This window comes from Camelus bactrianus, chromosome 16 (assembly GCF_048773025.1).
Source record: "Camelus bactrianus isolate YW-2024 breed Bactrian camel chromosome 16, ASM4877302v1, whole genome shotgun sequence".
NCBI classification, from domain to species: Eukaryota; Metazoa; Chordata; class Mammalia; order Artiodactyla; family Camelidae; genus Camelus; species Camelus bactrianus.
In genome coordinates this window covers 59688128-59711040 of record NC_133554.1, presented here as the reverse complement: position 1 = coordinate 59711040, position 22913 = coordinate 59688128, and the positions used below count along the sequence as shown (strand labels likewise).

The 22913-nt window shown below is 58.8% G+C and overlaps 2 protein-coding genes and 1 non-coding gene across 10 annotated transcripts; 2 read left to right on the top strand and 1 right to left on the bottom strand.

Moving 5' to 3' along the window:
- Positions 1-27: 27 nt before the first annotated feature.
- Positions 28-6039, top strand: CYBC1 (cytochrome b-245 chaperone 1). 8 transcript variants are annotated; one of them, XM_010950623.3, is made up of 8 exons: positions 28-165; positions 497-704; positions 1161-1287; positions 2073-2114; positions 2706-2779; positions 3330-3426; positions 3986-4130; positions 4496-6039. In XM_010950623.3, exons 3-8 carry the CDS (start codon positions 1203-1205, stop codon positions 4614-4616), a joined length of 564 nt encoding a protein of 187 aa, XP_010948925.1. In that variant the 5' UTR covers positions 28-165; positions 497-704; positions 1161-1202; the 3' UTR covers positions 4617-6039. The 8 variants fall into 8 exon arrangements, with proteins under 8 accessions (XP_010948925.1, XP_045369405.1, XP_045369404.1 ...); XM_045513449.2 differs by having other exon boundaries at positions 497-784; XM_045513448.2 differs by having other exon boundaries at positions 497-784; positions 1068-1287.
- On the bottom strand, positions 5979-22880 carry HEXD (hexosaminidase D). The gene is made up of 13 exons (XM_010950622.3): positions 22603-22880; positions 21945-22086; positions 16855-16964; positions 14915-15002; positions 11269-11433; positions 10018-10201; positions 9159-9230; positions 8873-9068; positions 8532-8614; positions 7391-7469; positions 7217-7318; positions 6959-7048; positions 5979-6352 (listed from the first exon to the last, which is right to left on the bottom strand). The coding sequence occupies exons 2-13, from the start codon at positions 22026-22028 to the stop codon at positions 6091-6093; spliced, it is 1515 nt and encodes a 504-aa protein (XP_010948924.1). The 5' UTR covers positions 22029-22086; positions 22603-22880; the 3' UTR covers positions 5979-6090.
- LOC123615633 (small nucleolar RNA SNORA70) lies at positions 19713-19845 on the top strand. The gene has a single exon (XR_006723306.1). It is a non-coding gene; the product is annotated as a small nucleolar RNA SNORA70 (small nucleolar RNA).
- Positions 22881-22913: the final 33 nt, after the last annotated feature.

Genomic DNA, 22913 nt, shown 5'->3' with positions numbered 1-22913 from the left:
CATCTCGGGTCCGGAAGTCAGCGCCGTCCCACCCCCGGTAGTCGGCTGTTCCAACCACCTCCGCGGGTCCGGAAGTTAGCGCCGGCCCGCCCCCAGGGCCGGAAGTCAGCCGCCAGCAGGTCCAGAGGCCCTGAGGTCCCTCCCGCTCCGCGTCAATGCCCGCAGGTTAGTGTCCGCGTTAGGCGCCTGGGGCCATGCTGCCGTCGGGGGTCGCGGGGCGGGCTGGGAGCGGCTCCCACGTCCCGGTGTCCTTCCGGGAGCGCGATCTCGGGATCTAGCCCGGGTTGATGCCCCGGGGGCCTGGCGCGCGAGACGGCGGGGCTCGAGCGGCGGCCGCAGGGGCAGGCGGGGGCGTGACCTCGCCCCGTGGGCTGCTGAGACACGCGTAGGGACAGATGAGAAATGTGAGGATAGGGAGCCGGTGCCGTCCCAGGATCCTGGCTGGCGTCGTTTGTGTGACTTTCGCAACTGTGAGAAATTTGACCTGACTTTACAGGGGCTGTCTGAAAGGCTACCGAGAACGGGATTCCTGGAGCCTGCGTTTCGAGCGTATTGCAGGCTGCAGGGCACAATTCTCCACGTGTGGAAGATCGGCCCCCTTGGCGACTCATTCCCTCAGCAGATACTCTGGGACCTGCGGACCCTCCGCTGGGTGTAGCCCGTTGTCTTGGCGGCTGGAGGAGACCGCAGAGCTGACTTTCTCGGTCAGTGCCAGTAGACTCAGACCGTGATGAACTTTCAGTTCCCCTTCCGGGAGGCCAGCACAGGGAACTAGGGCATTCCGGTAGGTTCTGGTAGGGTGCTGGAAGTGTGAAGGCTGCTGGGGGCTAATGGTTTTCAGGAGACCAAGGTTTCCAGGTCAGATGGCGCAGGCGATGACCGAGTGCTTGTTGATACTTTGGGAGTCTGAGCAGGAGACGTAGTCCCAGTGCAGTCATTGAAGCTGAGCAGAGAAGGGCCTTCCTTACAGAGGAAATGGGCCTCTAGGGGTTTAAGTGACTTGCCTGACCGCAGAGACGGCAGCCAACACAGGTTGACTGGTTCCTGTGCCTGTGTGGGCCTTGCAGGTGGGTGCCCCGGCTTCCTGTCCTGGAGAGGAGCTGAGTGCTTGTGGGCAGTGGCTCAAGGACTCCAGCTGTCTGTGTGTCTGCCCCTCCCAGCCCGCGGTCGCCTGTCTAGAGTGGTGGCAGTACGTTCCAGGGATGTACATGCAGGTGGAGACGCGTACCAGCTCCCGCCTCCATCTGAAGAGGGCTCCGGGCATCAGGTCCTGGTCCCTGCTGGTTGGTAAGAACGCCTTTATTTCTTCTCAAGTTAAAATTCTAAGTTGAAAAATTCTAAAGATGAAAATGAAACTAAATTTTTGTTCTGTTCTACTAACCCAAAACATAGTAGCAATTGTTTAACTTCTTTGTATCCTTCCAACTTTTATCCTAGGCGCATGTTACAGGTGATCTGTCTGTTTCATCCTTTGGTTGACACCTGCATGCACTCCTGGGGTCCCTTACTTCCTTATTTGCTTGCTTTCATACACTTGGTCCCCAGCGTCTCATTTATTCTCGAGCCCATGTGATGGGCGACAGTGAGGAGTAAGTGGGGGAGGCCCCGGCCTCTGTCCGTGTCACTACCCACTGGAGGCCCCACACCGCCCGGCAGCTGCCCTGGCCTAACTGATCCGAAGGGTGAGGAGAGGGCCACTGTGCCTTCAGCGGTCCGTCTCTGGTCCTTCTTTCCCATGACCCTGCCTGCTCCATGTCAGGTGCCAGGTTGTGATTCTGCACCTGCAGTCTTGTCTGCATTCCACACCGTGTGCTGTTGACTCAAACCCACGTCAGGCTCCCCTTTCTGGTTCCCCCATTGGCCTTGGAGCTTCGTGTAGATGTGTATCCAGTGAACTGTGACTCATGTAGAGCATTCTCCTGAACAAGCTTACTGGATGTTCCCCCTACTTCTGAGCCTGGTGTCTCCTGGCCCACTGCTCCCTGCCCTCAGCTGTCCCTGGCAATGGGAAGGGTCTGTGGGTCCTGGGCTGGTGGTGGCCCAGTGGGAAGATGCCTGCTTTCTCCCTGCAGGAATCCTGTCGATTGGCCTGGCTGCTGCCTACTACAGCGGAGGTGAGCTGCTCATCTGCCCCCAGGACCCTCCTCAGCTGTCTGGAAAATAGAGAAAAGGAGGCAGCTCGACATTTGTGTCCGCCAGGACGTGGCTTTGGGGACTGGCTGCCTCTGCCTCTCTGGTTTGAGGGCACGGCCCCATCTTCATGTGCTGGTTTGTCCCTCACAGTGCATTTTTGGCTCGTATCTCCAGCATTTTCACTTGTTATAAAACATCCTTCAGAAATGCTCATGTCTGCCTCAGGTTCCGTTGCTGGGACGATCTGTTCTTTCAGCCATTCCCTGTGAGCGTTCCCACCTTCCTGCTGTCACAGACCAGGCTGTGATGGGCACCCTGGGTAGACGCCCAGGGGAGCTGAGGGCAGAGCTGGTGGAGCACGTCCTGAGTGACAGGCAGGGCCCGCAGTGCTGTGGGGCCTTGTGGGGGGATCCTTGCAGGTGTGGGCAGGTGGCTGGGCCCCAGATGCCACTCCAGCCCAGTGTCTGAGAGGTGGTCATGCTGGGGAGGGGTGGGGGCACCCCTGTGGGCACGTTGGCCTTTGCCTCTCTGCTGCCGTCCCTCACCCGCTATCTCCTGTGTCTGCTCCCCAGACAGTCTGGGCTGGAAGCTCTTCTATGTCACAGGCTGCCTGTTCGTGGCCGTGCAGAACCTGGAGGACTGGGAGGTGAGGCCGTGCAGGAAGGGCGCTGGGCTCCGGGCTTCCCTGCATGGGGATCAACGCAGGAAGAAAGGCCCCAGGGGCCTTAGGCCCCCGGCCTGAGACTTGAGCTTGGTGGGCTCTGCTGGCCGGACTCGGCCCCTGGACGTCGCCTGTCTGTGAGCAGCTCTGGGCCAACGACCCTGCTGAAGCTGTCATTCTAGAATTTCTGGTGAAATAGAAGGGCGGGTCCGCCTCCCTCACCACTCTTGTCCCCCTTCGCGTGTCCTTCGAGCCGCCTGGCCTGCTCTGTGTTCCGTCCCCCGGCCTCCATCCCACGTTTAACGCCCTGCTCGCTGCACTCACTTCTCTTTCTTATGTGAAAGAGTGTCCCTCTTCGTCTCGCCCTGGCCCGTGGAGGGATCAGGCTGCGGGGCCCTGGGGTTCTGACTGGAATGGGTGGGATGGCTCCTTGAGAGCCTGTGCTGGTGAGGGTGTGGATGCAGTCTGCGAGGTCTGTGTGTCAGGCTGGCACCCAGGCCAGCAGCCAGGTGACCACCTCTGGCCGGTGTTGTAGGAAGTTGTCTTCAACAAGAGCACTGGGAAGGTGGTGCTGAAGACGTTCAGCTTGTACAAGAAGCTGCTGACCCTGTGCAGAGCAGGCCACGACCAAGGTGAGGTATCACGGGACAGGACACAGGGTACACGTGCCCGGCTGTGATGGCAGGGACCTGGCCTGAGGCCTGGACACCGGCTGGGCTCCAGCTGGCCGCTTGGTGACCCAGGTTGTGTCCTGCCTCGTGGACACTGTGTGCCCTGGACCTGCCCAGGCCCGAGGAAGTTGGTGGGCAGCCTCAGCTCAGTGACTAGCCATTCGAGACCAGGAAGGCACTTTCCAGCTTCTGGGGGAGATGAAGCAGGAAGCCCACGCTCCCTGACCTGTTAGACCCTTGCGGGAAAAGCAGCGGGCTTTCTAGGGGGAACATGGGTCTTCGGGAACTTCCTTCTTACCCAGACAGGATGTTAACTGATCCTGCACTGCAGTCACTGACCTGTGACATCTAAGGTCAGGGTCTTGGCGTCCTCTGGGGCCCAGCCTCAGACACAGACTGGCACGTTTTCTGCTTCACGGCTGGTGTGACTCGATCCCCCATGGCCCTGAAGTCACTGTCAGCACGCAGGCGAGAGGGGTGGGGCGGGGGGAACACGGCCCTGACCTGGCCCTGCCCACAGTGGTGGTCCTGCTCAGCGACATCCGGGATGTGAACGTGGAGGAGGAGAAGGTCCGCTACTTTGGGAAGGGCCACGTGGTGGTGCTTCGGTTTGCCACAGGCTTCTCCCACCCCCTCACCCAGAGCGCTGTCATGGGCCACCGCAGGTAAGTGAGGGTGGGTGACCTGATGGCCCAGGGCTGCCCACCTGTGCCCCTCACCTCCAGCCAGGTGGCCCCACAAGACTGCCCAGCGGGCAGGGCAGAGAGAGCTCAGAGGAATGGGGGGAGGTGAGGCTGTGGGGCACACCACCTGCTAGGGAGATGTCAGGGGTCCCCACAGGGACAGGAGACAGGACATCAGGGGTCCCCCTGTGGGGTCAGAGGGCTGGGCTGGGGTTGGGGGAAGACCCCTGGAGGTGCTGGATGTAGGTGGCCCAGGACGAGACTGGCTTGGTCTCCCTGGCCATTGCGGGGTGGCCAGCACTTCTGCCATGGTCACCCACCCTTTCTCCTGGGCCGACCTGGACCAGTGACGTGGAAGCCATCGCCAAGCTGATCGCTACTTTTCTGGAGCTGCACCGTCTGGAGAGTCCGGCAGAGCTGTCTCAGAGCAGTGACAGTGAGGCTGACGACCCTGGGAACCAGAGCTGACCCCCTGGAGCTCCCCGACCCCGCCTCGGTTCTGACAGTGCCTCAGCAGGCCTGACGGGCCACCTGCGCGTCTCAGTCCTCATCTCCCAGCCATGTCCCCAGGAGTCGCTGGGCAGGACCCTCAGCTGTTTCTGCTGCTTGCACAGCAGGACCTTCTCTGCAGGCTCCGTGGTGTCCAGGGAGGGCACAGGCCTCCTCCTGGAATCAGACAGTCTGCTGGGGCAGCGTGGCCTGGTCTGGACAGGCCCGTAGCCATGTGGGGCTCAAGCCTCTGAAACGGGAAGGAAGGACACCCAGGAGCCCAGGACGTGAGGCCCAGGGCTGAGCTCTCTGAGCAGGAAGTCAGCTCCCAGGGCGCCATGAGGTTTCAGCAGGCGGCAGCGGGGCGAGCAGCTGGTTCGGCTCTGAGGACGCCGTCCTTGGGAGTCCTCGGGTCTCCTGCCCTGCCCCCCCTGCCCATCACCTCCCTTGCTGGACGTCCTCAGGGAGGTGCTGGCCCCTGAGCTGCTGGGGCTCAGGGTGGATGCCCAGGGGCCCACCTGGTTGCTGTGCTGAAGCCACTCCCAAGGCCTCCCCAGCCTGCAGACCGCTGTCCACACTGGGGCCTCGTCTCAGGTTCAACCAGGGCTGCAGCCAGCTTCTCATGGGGAGGGTAACCTCCTGCCCCCACCTTAGCAGAGGCAGGTTTTCTAGGCTCGTGCAGCATTGAAAAGCGGGATCCTCCCCTCAGAAATCAGATCCCCAGCTTCTTGGGAGCCCTGGCGGCTGGGCCTGTTTGTGCGTGGCCGGGATGGGCCAGGCTCACGGCCGCCCTTCAGCAGGGCCTGGGCCGCCAGCTACAGCCACTCCCATGGAGGCTGACCCCTGCCTGCACCACTGGTTTTCTCCCACTTCCCTGGACCCAGGTCAGTCCCTCAGGTTCGGCGTGAGCCCAGAGCACCCCTGCATGGTGCCTGTGAGGCTGTGCCCCCGGGAATGGCGGGTGGAGCAGGTTCTGAGGCTGCCTGGGCCAGAGACCATGACTTCTGGGGAACTTGAGAGAAAGGAGACTTCCCTTCTTGGGGTGGTTGCCAGCCAGCCCTTGGTTTGGGGACATGGTCACTTAAACATGCCGGTTAGGTTTTTAAGTGGTTGAATCTCAAATTCTTTTTCTGCAGAAGTGTGGAACACTGTATTTGGTTTCTAGTGTGTTCGCCCCTGGGCTGGAAGAGGCCCTGAGACCAGGGGGAGGGTGTTTGGCGGCTCCCCTCCCGCAGGGCTGGGTTGGGTGAGAAAGGAGGCTCTCTGGCCATGGTCAGGGCCCAGCTGCCACCAGCGGGAGCTGGGGTGGTGCCGGAGTCCTTCAGATCTTTGTCAGTGGCGTTTTTGGCTTCTACTCCTTTTTATTTCAAAGGAATTAAAGTTCTACATGCTGACCACAAAACAGGCCTGGTGTGCCTTTTCCCCCAAGCTGTTTTCTTCCCAGGGCCACTGGTCAGCAGGAGTGCGTGCTGGGCTGGGGGCAGCTGGACGAGGGCAGGGAGGCCGCCAGCCCAGGCTCGGCACTCCCCGCAGGGGGCCTGGCCTGCGTCCCGCCCGGGCTGGCTGCCTCACCAAGGTCCTCCAGCAGAGTCTGCAGCCGCCGCAGGCTGGGCTGCATGTTCTCCTCCAGCCATTCCTCCACCGTGTCCGGGTAGAAGACACGCTGCAGGGCGGCCTCCAGCTCCTCCCGGAGGGCACTCCACCTGGTCAGGAGACTAAGGACCAGGATGGTGGTGAGCCCGCCTGGCGAGGACCCTGGGCATAGCTCACAGCCTATGTGCTACATTCCTGTCTTGAGCAACCCCTGGGCCAGTACGTCCCGAGCCCCAGCTTCACCCATCCTTAAAACGGGGCTGTGCGCGCCAGATGCATGGGGCTGTGGGGAGTGACTGACTGACTGTCGTGGTTGATCTCTGACACTGGAAGGCACCCGCGCCTGGCTGGAGGAGTTTCTCTTGGTGCAGGGACCTGATGACAGCTGCCTGCATTTTACGCTCAGTGGGGAGTCTCCTGGCCTCAGCTCAGAGCCAGGAGCGGAGGGAGGGCTGGCTGGGCCCCTGTCCCCAGGGTGACACACAGCAGTGGGGCTGGGATCGGCCCCAGGCAGCCTGGTTCTACACTGAGCCCTGGACCCTGCTCAGGGTGTTGGGTGACCCCATCACTCAGGCAGGAATGCCCTAGGTGCTTGGACACCTAAGAGCACAGCCGATCAAGTGAGTCACCTGGGAACCCACGGCTGATACCTAGAGAGCTAGTGGGAAAGCTGCCAGCTGCAGCGGGGCGTGGGCAGCCGCAGGGTGGGCACCGGGTGGGTGCTGTACCTGAGTGCCTGCGGCTGGATGTGCTGGATCACGACGGGGTGGATGAGCTTCCGCCTGCGATGGTAGGGGCTGAACCAGCCCGTCACGTACCTGGGGGCAAGTCCACACACAGCTGGGCATGTGGGGCTTGCAGGGCAGCCTCCATCGTGGTCCAATTAAGACCTGAAAATCTGGTAGTGTTTTGAAAGAGTGGTTCCCCCCCAGAAAGTCCTCTTGCAGGATGGCCATCAGTGGGGGCCTGCTACCCTGGCCACTCACCTGTCCCTCTCCAGCAGTGCATCCACGGAGTCACGCAGGTGCAGGCTGACTTGGGTGACGAGGGCCAGGATGTCGCTGCCCGGGAAAGAGCCGGCCCCCTCGCTGCACAGAGAACGCTGAGCTGAGGACGGGTCCGACCGGGAGGGGAGAGGCAGGGCTGCGGTGAGGGGTTACCTCGCAAAATCCGTCATCTCCAGGCTTGGGATCCCGAGAAGCTTCTCCACTCTGGTTTTAACGTTTTCAGCAAAGCCTCCTGAAACCGACCATAGACGGTGGTCAGAGGGGCCTCTGAAGGAGGGCGGGCTCAGGCCCCGTGCCAGCTGGACCTCCAGGCCCTCGGCCCTGGTGGCGTGCACACCACTGGGGGACAGCGGGCCAGGCCCAGTCAGGCATGTGCCGCCCCCAGGACGGCAGGGAGGAGTGAGCCCGTGTGAAAATGTGTCCCACGAGCAACGAGAAAACAAGACCACGCGGAGACGCCGCAGGGCAAGCCCTCCGCCCTCTGGTGCCGCCCGCCCAGGTGGCACGCGCCATCTGCAGCTGGGGTTTGTCCCGCGCTGAAGCCCCCAGAGCATCGGGACGACTGTGAGTTGCAGGTGACATGGATGCACCTCCAAGCTGGCACGCTGCTAGCCAAGGCTCCCTGCAGGGAGGGGCGCCGAGGCCTGGCGCTACGAGAACGCGGGCTTCTGCTCTGTCCCCCGCAGTTTAGAACCAATACTTCAGAAGACACCAGTCCTGTGCCTGCCTCCCTGCCCTCTGGCTCGGCACCTTGGGGTCCTCCTGCGCCAACACCACTCCGGCATCCTTCAAATTCCTACCTGGTCCCAGTGTGATGAACGCCATCCGTGTGCCCAAGGCCTCCCCACCCTCCCCACCCTCCCCACCGGCTTTTCTCCTCAAGGCTCTAAGCAACGCGCCCCGAGCACCTCTGCCCGCACCTGGCTGCTCCCCCAAGAACCAGGAGTGGGGGTGCTGCCCCCCAGGGCTGCTGGTGCCAACTCCACACCTGCCAGCACCGGGCATTCAGGATATTTAGACAGCAAAGGCGGACCCTTTCCCGTACCCCATCCACGAGGCATTTTTGTGTGGGTTTGCTGAGGGGCCCGGCCCCCTAACTTCCTGGCCTGTCTTGGGTTTAGGCTGCAGTGGGGTGGGGTAGGGGGGCGGCTGGCTGAGCTGGGGCTGTGGGTGCCTCCCTCACTGGCTGGAAGACCACTGTCCAGCCCCAGGGTGGTGGCGTTTGGGGGCACCGAGTGCTTGGCTCTGTGCCTTCTGCCCTCCCGACTTCCTGGGAGGAGCAGGGAGTCCATACCATGTAGGAGCGCCTGCAGACAGACAGCCAGGGACGGGATGCCCACGGGCAGCAGCTCACACAGCACGGAGAAGTGGTCGTACCTACGTGCACGGAGAGGGCGCTCAGCATAGCAGACGTTTGGGCACCAGCCACTGCGGCTTGTTCTGTGCAGTGGGTCCTCGGGGCCCAGGCTCCTCCCGCACCCTCCTCAGAGTGCCAGCTGTTTCCCCTTGACCGAACGCAGGAAGGCCACCCTGGATGGGCTGAGGAGGGCTGAGTGCCCCAGGGAACCGAGGCCACTTCCACCCTCCTGGGCCAGGCTGGCCCCAAGGGCATCCCTGGGGCCCGCGTGGCCGCACCTCTGCCAGCCGGTCAGGACGATGCCCCTCAGCGAGCCCGCCGGCGCGCCACCCGCCACCTGCAGCCACTGCATGTGGTTCTGGAGGTGGTGCTCGATTGGGGTCAGGGCCTGGCTGGCCCCCGTGGCCCCCTTGAAGGCGCTGGCGGCCCACAGCTGTGAAAAGCCGCTCCTCTGGTACTTCTCCACGAGGAGGGCTGCGTGGGGAAACGAGACACGTGACCGGTGGGGCCCCAGGAGAAAACGCGCCTGTCTGGGCAGAGAACCGGGAGGGGCCTGGCACTGACCCTTGCAATGGACGTCCAGGTCGGCACCGTAGTCCCAGAGCACGGGCTCCACCAGCTGCGGCACCCTGGATGCTGGAAGCGGAGAGAGGCCGTGGGTGCCCACCCCTCTGACCCCTCTTCTTGAGTGAAGACAGATTTAAGTACAGACTCAACACTGCGCGTGATTCAGGCAGTAAACACCAGGCCGCAAAGCCAGCCAGCTTTAGAGTGACTGGACCTGCTGGAGCTGCGAGGGGTGAGCCCCAGGCCGGCGGTGCCAGAGCCTCTGCGAGGGGGCAACGCCGCCTGCATGTGGGGCGCCAGGCCCAGGTACGACAGGAACACACCGCTGATTGTACCCGATTATAATTAATCCCAACCCAGGTGGCTACACGTGGGCAGTGGCTGCAGCGAGGACACCTAGGCCCTGCAGAAGTGTGGGCAGCAACCTCCCATCTCCCCCCAGAGCCTCAGGCAGGCTGGGTCCTGGGGGGCCAAGGGAGCTGGGGGGCACTACTGCCCTCCACCAGCTGCGAGAACCTTGGAAGAAGGCCCTGCAGGGCTGACCATGCAGGCATGTGGGGCCCAGGCCACAAGGAACGCTGGACACTCAAGGCCCCCTGGGGCCCCGTGCTGTCCTCCAGGTCAGATCCATCACAACCGTACTCTCGAAAGACTCTCCAGCACCTTTTAGGGGAATGGCGTTCTCACGAGAGGAGCACATGATGTGGACCTAACGGGGTCATCTGGAGTGGGAAACCCAGGTGTGGGCCCACCATGGGGGTTCTCCATGGTGTCAGGGGCTTGGAGCAGCTCCGCTTCCTTCCCCCGCAGCCCCAGGAAGCCCCCATGCTCAGTGCGGCCTGCCCCTGTGGCTGACCTGAGAGCTGGTCCTCAGGGATGTCCCGTAGCATGTCGTCCCACACCAGGGGCGTTGTGGTGGGGTGCTGGGCCAGCACATGGCCAGCCACCGCCTCCATGTGGGACAGACACAGCTCCGCTTTGGTGTTGGGCTCCTGCTGCAGCCAGCGCCTCGAGGTCTCCCCCTCGCCAAGGTAGTAGACCTGGGAGGGAGATACAGGTGGGTTCCCCCAATCCCCTATCCTCACCACGGGCACTCAGGCGAGGCCAGGGATCATGCTGTGACCTAGGAGACTCTGGGGGCAGCTGCCCGTGGGAGGCGGCAGCCAAGGATGGGCCTGCCTTCTGCACTGAGACCCAAACCTCTGCTCACAACTTCCTGTGGGCCGGTGGTCAGCAGGCAGGAGGTGGGAATGCCCAGATGTCCACCCACAGAAGATGGCCCGTCCCCATGCTGGAAGGTCACTCAGCCACAGCACGGATGAAGCTGGAGAACCGGGGCCTCCACTAGGACCGGAAGGGGCTGGTCCGCTGAGAGAAAGGAGGCTGAGGGGTGCAGGGACGGAGGGTTGGGACGGGGAGGTGCAAGGTCCCAGGACCAGATGGTGGTGCTGGCGGCAAAGCACCGCCAAGGACTGAGAAGTGACCTGATGGTTCGCTTTGAAGTGGTTACAAAGGTAAATTCTATGTTCTGTGTATTTTACTACATAAGAAGATTTTTTGAAGATGAGGACCAAGCTCTGGGGTCCAGTGTCCGCAGACCGCCGTCCCAGCTCAGATGCCCGGAACTCAGACGAGCAGAGGCCTGCGGGTCACCGAGCTCGGCGGCTTGGACTCTTCCTGGACCGAGATTCTTGAGGACAGGAGGGCACCCCAGAGCTGCCTTTCCAGCTGGTGCTCCGTGGCCCTAACTTTCCTTCTCCTGCCGTCCAAAACCATACTTCTTCAGTTGGAAGAGCAACTGGCTCAAACGCACATCCACACCGGCCCCAAGGACGTGAACCTGCCCTGACCAGGGGCCGCCCTCTGGCCCTTTGTGGGCAGGACAGTCATCCTCACCTGACCCACTAGCTTGTGCCCCACTTGGCTCCACGGGTCTCCCTGAGCGGTCACCTGTCAGCTGGGACCAAGACCCTCACTGGGGACATCTCTCTGCCAGCCTGTCTTTTGTCGTTGGTACTATTTTTCTATTTACGAGAAGAACCCACTGGGTGGGAGAAGGGGACCCTGGAGTGAAGAGGAGGGGCTGCCACAGAGCCGAGACACCCACCTCGTCACAGCCGATGTGGAGCCACCGCGCGCCCGGGTGCAGCCCCATCACCTGGTCGATCATGGCCCCGACCAGTGCCAGGGACTCGGCCTTGTGGGGGTTCAGGGTGTTGGGGAAGAGGGCCACTTCGCGGAGGTGAGCCAGAGCCTCGTGCTTCAGCACAAACTGTGGAGAGAGGACCAGAGCGCTTGGCGACGCAGTCCAGCTCCTGCTTGAGTCCTGCTGGGCCCCTGGGTCTGGACTCCCTGTCTGCTCAGGGTCCCCAGCGGGGCTGTGCTGCGGGAACCGGGCCCAGGGGCCGAGGGGGCAGCTCCGAGCATAGCCCTCCCTCCCTCCAGTCCTAACTGTGCTGCGTGAGAAAACCAAAGACAGTTTCTATTCACAGCAGAATTGCAAGTCGGGGGGTTCCTGCTGCAGTGAAGAGGTTGGCAAATCCTTCCCCCAAGACAAGTACAAAATGGAACCGTTGGTCAAAAACGACCACTTCAGGGCTCCAGAAACCAACTAAATGGGAACAACACGTTGGGAAATGTCTGTTCATGAAAGACGCCTGCAACTTTAGGTGCAGAGATCCTGCAGCTCTGCCCCTCCCTCCCAGGGCTGGCTGTGGGTGAACCGGCCCTCAGGGAAAACTCTTCGGAATTAGGTGGCTCCCAGGGGCCGCAGAGGTGACGTGTTCTGCCACACACGGGGGCACTGGGGGCAGAGGGCTGGGAGGAGCGCAGGGGCCGCAGCAGACTGAGAACCGGCTGAGCTCAGGGTGCGGCCCCAGCCCCTGCGACACGAGGTGGGGGCCCCACAGCGAGCCCTGGCAGCCACCCCCAGGAGACCAGGCTCAAAATAAACGTAAGAATAAAGAGCCAAGAGAGGCATCAGTGGCCGCACACAGCTGGGGAGACAGACCCTGCAGGTGAAACCCTGGGAACAAGTCAGATTTGCTTTAACCCAGGGTCTGAAACATTCAGTTTTCAACCAGAAGTTCTGAGATGTGTAAATAAACTGGGAAGTGGGATCCAGACCCAAAGAAAAGAGATGTCTGTAGAACCTGATGCTAGGTAGTCCCAGGTGTTGGATTTATCAGACAGTTGTTTCAAAGAAACTGCTATGAACATGTGCCCGGAATTAAAGGAAACTGTTTACAAGGAGGGAAATTAAAAGTCTGCTCACTGGCTCAGCAGCAGATCTGAAAGGTCAGAAGAGAGGCAGTGACTGGAACGAAAAGTTAATAGAAATGACTCCATCTGCGGAACTGAGCCTCGGAGACCCCGGGGTGACACGGAGCCACCAGCACACAGGCAGAGGGAGCCCCGGGAGGAGAGACGGGGACAGAAAATGCGAGGAAATGGCCCCAAACCTCCCCAAAGTGGAGAAGCTCATCATACCCCACAGAACAAAGGCAAAGACACCCAAACCCAGACGCGCCGTGAGCCGGCCGCCGAGGACACAGTTAAAACCCAGATGCGCCGTGAGCCAGCCGCCGAGGACACAGTCAACAGCGGACACGACTCGTTCACGGACTGGAAGGCTCCACGTGGCAGAGGCAATTTCCCCTCAAACCAACCGATTTCACAAAATCCCAAACTCCCAGCAAGCTTTCTCATAGATATGCAAAGTGATTCGAAACTATATGTGAAGAGTCAGAGGGACCGGAGTAACCAAGAGAATTCTGGAAAAGAAGAGGTTTGGGGACTCTCACTCCCTGGGCTGAAGACTCACAGTGAAGCCACACTAACCCAGACAACATGGGGTCCATTGGCAAAGGTACAGCGCACAGCTCCACGGAGCAGGACAGGGTCTAGAACGTTCTCACAAATGCACTCACTGGGTTTTTGACAAAGGTGCAAAGGCGACTCCAAATTCCAAAGAAAGGATGGTCTTTTCCACAACTGGTTTTGGCCCCACTGGTCAGGTGGTTCCACACCATGTGCAAGAAAAATGAAACTGAAACCCCACCTTAAGCCAAAAGCCCAAACGGAGTGACCGGCTGAACAGAAAATGTGCAGGTGTGAGACCTCAGAGTAGAACGGGAAAGGCTCTGGCCTGGCGATCGGCAAGGAGCTTAGGAATGCCGCCAAAGGCATGATTCGTCAAAGACGACTGACACACAGGAGTTCATCTCCGTTAAAGGCTTCTGCTCTTTGAAAGGCAACGTTAGGAGAATGAAAAGCCAAACTGAAGACTGGGAGAAAATATTTGCAAGTCACATATCTAACAAAAGACCTGTATCCAGAATGCATAAATCGCTTAAAACACTCGACATTTCAGAAAGCAGAACAGGCAGAACACTCAGACAGCGCTTCACTGCTCGAGAGGACCAGGCGCTGGCCCAGGTGAACACACGAGTCCCCTCCAGAAGGACTGGCCCTGCTGACACCTTGACTCTGGACTTCTGTCCTGCAGACCATGAGAGAACACACTTCTGTGGTTTAAGCTGCCTGGGTGGTTGTCCTCTGATCCGCCCTAAGAGCAGACGGCTTCCTCAGGAGCGGGAGAGCCTGGTGCAGCTGGGCTGTGCCTGGGCAGGGGAGGGCTTGGGAGATGGAGCGATGCTGGGAGCCTCGGGGGAGGGCTTTCCAGTAGTTCAGGCAGGGGTTCAGACAAGGACGGTGACAGCGGGACAGAGGGGCTGCTGATTCGGGAGATGGAGGAGCGAAGGCAGGACTTGACAGGGACGGGAAGGGCAGTGGGTGGGGGGTTGGGGCGCCACAGCCCCTCCCTGAGGAGGAGGAGGAGATGAGGGACTGGAGCCCAGGGTCTGCACGAGAGATGGGGCTCCTGGGAGCCTGAGGACAGCGTAGGGAAGCAGGAGGGAGGGGCTCTGTCCAGAGAAGAATGTGAAGTGAGGGAGGGCCCTCAGGAGAAGCCATGGACACCCAGTCCGAGGCAGACGCTGGGGCATCCCCAGAAGCGGGGACCACGGGGGCTGTCGGTGATGCCAAGAGCCCAGAGAGTCAAGTAAAGGCACACTGAAACCTACCACAGATTTAGTGACCCGGAGGACTCTGGTGGCCTCGGAAGAGACCCCCAGGGGAATGTGGTCGCCTCCTCCAGGGTGGCAAGTGACAAGGGTGAGTCAGGACAGGAGCCCATAGAGCACAGCAGGGAGTGACCGGGACGCTGGAGGGCTGACCATGGGAGGGGTCCCAGATCAGGGGGCGACGCACAGGAGGTGCGAGTGGCTGGAGGGAAGACGAAGGGGGAGGACGGCCTAGACCTGCTGGCGTAGCTGCTGGAGGGAAAATGGAACCTGGCAGACAGTAAATCAACATGACGTTTAATCTGCTTCTTGTTTGAGGCAGACATGAAACGTTTTGAAGATCACATAGAAGCTCGGAAAAATATTTTCAGTGTTAGGTCAGAAAGGATGCAGACAGAGAAAACAGAAGGCACGTGTTCTTAATACTGTGTTTCACCTCACACAGGAATATTTTGATGGATACACGTTAAAAAGGAAAGCTGCCCCCATGCAGGGCGCCCAGGGCACCCCAGCTCTTACCGCCCCCTGGACTGAGGGGGGCTGTGACCTGGAGCTCCATGCTCCTGCAGTCCCCAGGGCAGAGCCCCTCTCTGCAGCGCTGAGCAGCACCCCTGGTGCACCCCAAACCCCTCGCCGCGGCACCAGGTGGCTTGTGTTCCTCCAACTCACCTCCATGTGTCCGAACGTCTGCACCAAGGGGACGACCTCCAGCTCGTTCAGCGCGGCCAGGCGCAGGATCTCTCTGATTTCCGAGGGGCTGGGAGACAAAAGACCATGCCAGCTCCGGTTCACGTCCCCCGGCCCGTCCTGGCCAGCCTCCCCGGGGACTCCACAGAGGAAACTAGCAGGGCAGTAACTCTGAAAAGCCCAAAGATACCCTCAGGTTTTCAGAGAAGACTCCCGTCCTGGAATTCAGGAGGTTGGTGCTCTGCTATGTCGCCAATTCAGAGCTTGCTTTTTACCAGCTATTCTGTCCCAAACTCTGCAAGAGGCTAAAGTCCTTTTATAGGAAACTGGGCCACACAAGGGATCATATTCTAGGGCGGGGGCAGGCAGCAGCCCTGAGAGCAAAGTCACCGCCTGTTTTTGTACAGCCCATGACCTAAGAATGGTTTCTACATTTTAAAACTGTTGAGGAAAATTTAAAAAGCAGTATTTTGTGACATGTGAAAACTGTATGGAATCCACACTTCAGTATCCACAAACAGGGCTTTATTGGGAGACAGCCGTGGCCACTCGTCACGTCTCCTGTGACTGCTCCCCACCCCCAGTCGTAACACAGACCAGGCGGGCCGCGCGGCCTGAAGTGCCTACCGTCTGGCCCTTTCCAGGAAAAGCTGGTGGCCCTTTAACAGACGAGAGATGGAAGACGCTCAAGATCTGGGGATCAGCTCCCCTCCTGCAGGTGGGTGAGCCCTTGTAAGGAAGTGGCTGGTGGCGCACCTGCGGGCCCTCCGGGCCAGCGTTCCCCGCCAAGGCCAGTGAGGACGCCACCCCAGAAGGGCCCCTGCCTGCTCCACCGTGAGTTGTCATTTGTGAATTTATCTCAGTTTCTGTACGTGTTTGAACCATCTCTACAGTTAACCAGTTCTATAAATGTATCAACAACATAGAATTCTGTCTTTAAATACACCTTTTTTCTAATTTCACCAGAACCCTGCCACCTTTGCCACTTAAAGGAACAAAGGAACAAATCCTGTTCACCGTAGGGAGAAACACCAACACCTCGGGCAACCTCACAGCATCTCGGCTCTGGTGCACACCATTCCCATTTCCCGTCCACACACGCACAACACACGTGTGCACACACACACTCGCGGAGTCAAACCGCCCCCCAGGCCACCAGCAAGAGGGTTGCTTTTTCTCACTCTTGTGGACACGGAACATTATAATTTTTCTAAAAGCTTCACAGTTCAGTGGCCAGAATGGCACTTCATTGTTTTATTTATTACTACCATAGGATTATTGGCCACTTTTCTTTCTTTTCTGGGATCAGATGTTCTTTGCCCATTTTCCGTTCGGGCTATTTGTTGCTGATTTATAGGGACACCCATCACTTTAAGGCCAGGCAGGGTGCACTGGTGACCACCCTGACCTCACTGACCCCCTCCACTCCCCTCCACTCTCCACTTCCCTGAAGAAGACCCGCTCGTGACCTTAAAGAGCAGCCCTCCTTCTGCCGTGGGGACCCTGGCTGTGTTCTGTACACACTTCGTACCAAAAGATGAGACTGATGCACGGGGTCACCGTGCTTCCTCGAGGGGAACCAAAGCTGACCCTTCTCTTCTGTTTCTTTAATTTATTATTGTTTTGTTTTTTTGGAGGACGGGAAGTAAGTAGGTTTATTTATTTATTTTAATGGAGGTGCTGGGGATGGAACCCAGGACCTCGTGCCTGCTAAGCACATGCTCCACCCCTGAGCTGCACCCTCCCCTCCGTTTTCTTTCTCTTTTAAATGGTTCCAAATTCCTTCAGTGAAGTTGCTTTACTCTGATGATTAAAGATGGGCATTTGACGACACCGGAGAGGGTGTCCTGGGTTCAGCTCTTGCCCGCCCCCCCCCCCCCCCCCCGCAAACCCCTCCGGCTCCGCCAAGGCGGCCGGAGTACCTGTACGCGTGCTCGGCCCGCAGCAACCTCAGGGGGCCCTCGTAGGGAAACATGTCTTCATATTCGATGAGGAGGCCGTCTGCACCCAGGGCCCGGAACAGGGGGAAAATCTGGGGAGAGACGGGGATGCCATGAAGAAGTGACATGGACGGGGAGTGACGCACGTGCTGCCACAGACTTCCAGCTTGTGGACCGGGACTGCAGATCTCCGTATTTCCCTGGAAACTCGTCACCTGCAACGTGAACTCTGAGTTACACCAAGTCAAACTCTACCGCGGCGACGTGTTCACTTGACACGGCAGGGCAGGGGCAGGGAGACAGTGCGCTGCGGAGCCGCAGATGCCTGGTGGCCGGGCTGGGCAGGGACAGAAGGCTAGTCATCAAGGAGAGCAGCGTGCGTGAGGGGGTGGGGAGCTTCTAGAGCACAGGGAGCTGGGGGCTGGGCTGCGGGGGCCTCGGGGGCCTGAAGAGAAGGAGGTGAGCGCCTGGGAGGAGCCACAGAGGAGGGGGATGCGGGAGCAGACAGGCTGTCCCGCTGGCTCGGGGGCCTCCCCGGTTCTCCCACCTCTCTCGCTGCCTTTACTTCCTGTCCTCCAGGGTTTTCAGAACTAGTTCACACTCCTGCGCACAGCCCTGAGGTTGGCGCCAAGTTCAGGGTGGCGCTGTGGGAGGGGATGCCCGGCAGGCACCTAGAACAGCACAGCCACCTCCAGACAAGGGCGGCGGCAGACTTGGCACGACCGCAGCGCCCTTGTTGATTTTGCCCCGTCTCAGCTTTCTCTCCCCAAGAACGCAGGACGTTCTGAACCACGCTGGGAGGACAGGGAGATCAGCTGGCAATTCACGAAATGGGTGAGCAAACTACCGACTGCAAGCTACAAGAAGGACGGAGCGTGGAAGGAGTCACTAACGCAGGCTGGACATGTGCACAGATGAGACACGCCGGTTACAGCATTTTCACATTTTCTCAGCGTTTCTGCTTCTGTTTGCCTCGCAGCCGCTGGGCCATCTGCCCACGGGGCGGCCTCCTTGACGTTTGTTGTAGGCGGGCTTGTGCTATGGGTGGTTGAGAGGCTGCTAAGCTCAGCCTGAGGGACCTGGGAGTCCCAGCTGCCCGAGAGTCACCGATACACGTCCCTCCCCTGCATCCAGGCACTGGACTGGGGCGGAGGAGGTTTTTATCACAGAGCTGTACGAACGCACAAATGCAAGAGTGTTATGCCACGAGCCCTCACGCCTCCAGCATTCAGGTTCAACACTGTGCCAATTTCATTTCACGTAATTTCCACTTTTCCTCTGTGAATGGAACATTTTAAAGCAAATCCCAGACAGTGTGTTTTTTCACCTATGAACAGTTCAGTACACAGTTGGCCCTTGAACAACACAAGTTTGAACTTCACGAGTCCACCCATACGCGGACTTCTGTCACTGAACAGGCACTAAAGTGCTGCACAGTCCACGGCTGGTTGGATCCGTGGCTGCGGAACAGTGGACGTGGACAAACCGTGCTACGGAGGACCAGCTCCAGGTTGCAGGCAATTTCGACTGCGTGGAGGGTCAGAGCCCCTAACTTCCACGTTGTTCAAGGATCACCTGTTTATCTCTGATGAGCACTTATCAAAACAGGGCATGACCACAACAGCACTCTGACACCCGGACAAGTAATTCCCTGGTGCCACTCAGGTCCAGATCTTCCTGTCACTGGAATCTTTCCACAGGTGGCTTGTTTGAACCTGATCCAGACAAGGTCCAAAGCTGCATTTTTTGGAATGGATCTTTTTAAGGGTCTTTTGATTTTCAACAACCCCTGTGCTTTTTTTTTTTCCCAACATGTTTGTTGATAAATCCAAGTGATCTGTTTTGTACAGGTTCCCAAACTGTGGCTTTGCTGGGCGGTATTCTCAGGACAGCCCTCCGTGTGCCTGCCGTTCCTGTGCACGCAGGCGGTCAGAGATGGAGGCGTGCTAAGGATCTGGCTTCCTTTTTTGGCATTATCTCACAGGTGGTTCTAGAAGACTCAAGTCTGGCTGTCCCACTGGAGTGATGTTGGGCTGACCAGTGGGTTCAGGGGGCCTCAGTCAGATCCACCCTGGACCCTAGTGGTTTTACAACCGCTGACCACTGTTACCCAGCCAGCACCAAAGAGTCGCCAGGTGGAGACTGTCCAGTGCCGTCACCCCTTCTGTATCTCTGGCTGGAATTCTTTACAGGACTCCCTCTCTGCAGTTGCCAGGTAGAGACTGTCCAGTGCCGTCACCTCTTCTGTATCTCTGGCTGGAATTCTTTACAGGACTCCCTCTCTGCAGTTGCCAGGTAGAGACTGTCCAGTGCCGTCACCTCTTCTGTATCTCTGGCTGGAATTCTTTATAGGACTTCCTCTTCGCAGTCGCCAGGTGGAGACTGTCCAGCACCATCACCCCTTCTGTGTCTCTGGCAGGAACTCCTGACAGGACTCCCTCTCCGCAGTCGCCAGGTGGAGACTGTCCAGTGCCGTCACCCCTCCTATGTCTCCGGCTGGAATTCTTTACAGGACTCCCTCTCTGTGGTCTCCAGGTGGAGACCAGACCGTCCAGTGCCGTCGCCCCTCCTGTGTCTCCAGCTGGAGCTCCTGACAGGACTTCCTCCCTGCAGTCACTTGATTTCGCCTGTCCTGATGCTGCAGCTGAAGCTTATTCCCCAGAAAGCTCGCTTGGTTCTTGGATGTTTGTAATAGTTGGTCTGTGGCCTTTATACCTAGAGATCAGTTTGGCTGGATACAAAATCCTTGATTCATTATTTATTTTTCTGAGTATTTTAAATACACCTCCCGACCCTAACCCTGACCCTGACCCTTATCTTCTGTCACAATATCTGATCCTTTGCAGCCAGTTAACCCCACCATGCTCTTTTCTCCGTGGGGCCTGGAGCGCAGTGTCTGCAAACAGCAGCCTCCACGGTGGTGTGTGCAGCCTGCTACCTGCATGGGTCACCCTAAGGGACCCGGAGACGGCCCTTCACAGTGGACATTCATGTCTGACCTCATGCTGTCCCCAGTCTAGGCTCCAGACAGGTACATGGGTGCCTCTGGAAAGTCCCGGGGCACAGTGGCCAGGCCTCACATCCACCCAGACCAGCTGCGGAACAGGCAGCATGTGATGGAGGCCCTGTGCGGGGCCAAGTTCAGGTTCCCCGGCCTCCACAAGGTCAGAGTGCTGCAGCCTTGGGCTTGCCTTCCCTTGCCCCAGTGCCCAGGCCTCCTGACTCAGCTCTTCCTGCCTCTCCAGGAAGTGGGGACGTACCAAGTGTAATGCAGAGGAACGTGAAGACGTGGTGGCAGAAAAGCAGCTCATCCCGGATGGCTGTGGGGTCAGACACATCCTGAGTCATGGCCCCCGGACTCCCAAGAGCCTTGGCACTGTCCCCCCTCCTTACTCACGACCACCAATAGGTCCTACTCTCTTGTCTGAAGAAAGCCATCTGATGCAACCTGACTCTCTTCCCTTACATGACTGGGGCTGCTTGTGTGCCCAAAAGGCTTTCTCACTTTCATTTTCTTTGAAGTCTGATACGTTTACTGAGAGATCCCCTGGTGTAAGTCGCTGCAGGTAAAGTCCTCCAGGCACGGGGTATGCCCAGTCAACACGCAGGTGCAGGTATCCTTCGATCTCGGTGCAGTGTTCTGAGCTGTGGCGTCTCCGCTCTGGAGGGCTGCTGGACACGGAAAACACGGCCACAACACTGTGCATCTACCTGAGCCTTGAATCTAGGCTGACCGTGGACTCCCCTTACCAGGAGCAACTCCAGGCCCCCGGGAGGCTAGCAGGTTCTGGCCCTCGGCTCTCGAAGCACTGCCTGGTGACCTGGCCTCCGAGAGGACGAGACCCCCGTGGAGAAGGGCCACGGTGTCCAGCCAACCATCAGCACTGATGCCAGATGTGGGGCTGAAGCCACCTGGGACCATCATGGGGCTGCAGCCCCCAGGGAGCCCAAGGCAGACCAGAGCCACCGAGCCAACCCATGGGAATGGGAGGAGTAAACATTGTTGTTTGAACCTCTAAGTCTCGGGGTCCATCAGCACAGCAGGTAATGGAACAGGGATTCCAGTTACAAGGAAGCTGGGTCCTCTCTGCCTGTCTTCTCTGCAGTTTGCCACACACTTTTATCTCTTCAAGCCCTGAGGCCTTGGGCCTCCAGCTCCCTCCTTTGAGTCTTTCTGCACTTGCACTCGACCTGGAGCCAGTGAAGCCTTTCCCCAGTTTATCTCGACAGACCCTTACTGTGGGGCTATTTTCTGGGTCCTCTAGTCTTGACAGTGTCGAAATTCCTTTCTCTTGCCTCCACCACCTCTCTCCGGCTGCTGGCCCCACATGGGTGTTATACTGTCTGTGGTTTGGCCCCACCCCCTTGCATTTTGGAATTCGTGGGGACATCCCGTTACCTACATTTGGTTTAGAGTACGTGAGTTTCCTGCGGCTGCTGGAACTGATCACCACAATCCGGGTGGCTCCAAACCATAAGAGTTTATTCTGCCACAGTTCTGGAGGCAGAAGTCCCAAATCTAGGTGTTAGCAGGGCTGTGCTCTCTCAGAAGGCTGTCGGGGGAATCCTTCCTGCTGCTTCCAGCTTCTGGTAGATGCTGGCACCCTTGGCCCCCCTCCTTGGGCTTCCAATCTGCCTCTGCCCCACGTGCCCTGCCACCCACCCCCATGTCTCACATCATTGTCTTTTTCCTTACGTAGACACTACTCTTGCATTAGGGCGCCTACTCCTGTGTTGATAACACTTGCAAAGACCCAATCTGTAAATCAGGTCACATTCACAAGTCCGAGGGGTTAAGATTTAAGAAAAACTGTCTGGGAGACAGGATTCAGCTCACAACAAAGAGGCTGTGGTTTCTTTTGTCTTCTCTGTTTTTCCTTTCGCTCTCCTGGTTGCTGTCTATTTTGAAAGCGGATTTGGAAGAAATTCAACATCTATGTTGCTGTCACCACCAAGCCCCAACCCAGAACCCACTGTTGTGTTCTAAGCACACATTTCTACAGAACATTGTTTAAAAACCAAACCCAAGGCAAAGGTGACTGATTCTCTAGAGGAAAAAAAGGAGCCCTTACCTCCAAGAGGTAGGAGACCTTTGGTGGAGCACCTTTCAGGTCCAGATGAACTAATCGCATCTTGAATGGTGAGGAACTCGACATTGCACTATGTTTGATGAAGTCATAGAATGAAAACCTCCTCCTGTCTGGGCACTTCCTCCTAGAGGAGAAATTCAGGACAGAGTGTAAAGGGGAAGAACAAGAGAGAGTCAGGGTTCCGTCTTGTGAGCATGTAGGTCCTTTGCTTTGATTCCTGCTGCAAGAGGTGTGTAGAAATCACATTATTTCAAAGGCTTGGGTCAGCTGTCACTACTGTTTCCAGACTGCCTGGCAGGTCTGCAGCTGTCCCTGTCCCTGTCCCTGCCTCGGCCTCTAGGTAAGCTCTGTGGAGCCCCTGAATGGCCTCTGATCACACTGATTTTCCCCGTTTCAGGACTGTTGGGCAGATCTCTTTTCTTGTCCAATGAGTCTAGGAAGGTTTTCTTCTCCCCTGTATCAGTAAATTATGCACATTTTTTAGACTTGATCCTCGTGAATGAACCTCACTGCTAACTGCTCATTCAGAATCTTAGGTATCTGGACAGGGCTGGTTAAGATCCTACTTCTTGCCCACTAGACGTAAGGTTCTCTAGGGAAGTTGAAAGCTGTAAAAGCAGCGGCAAGGCCTTAGGGATACCTGTGTGCTGAGCGTCAACTGGACCCAGTGCCCTCGGCGTGGCGCGGGCCCGGGAAGGGGACGTGGAGACCCCGGAGAGGGCACGAGCCCCCGGGAGAGCGCGCACGGCGGGGCGAGGACGCTCGTCACACGGAGGCGCGGAGGCCCGTCCGGTTCCGCAGAGCGCACGGGAGAAGCGCAGGTCCGGCCGGGGCGGGTGCGGCGCGGGCGGGGTGCGCGCCAGGCCCGCGCTCGGGTCCCCGCCCCGCTCGGCACTCGGCCTCCGATTGCTCGGGCCTGCCACCAGCCCGGAGGTCGACGGCCGAGCGCGT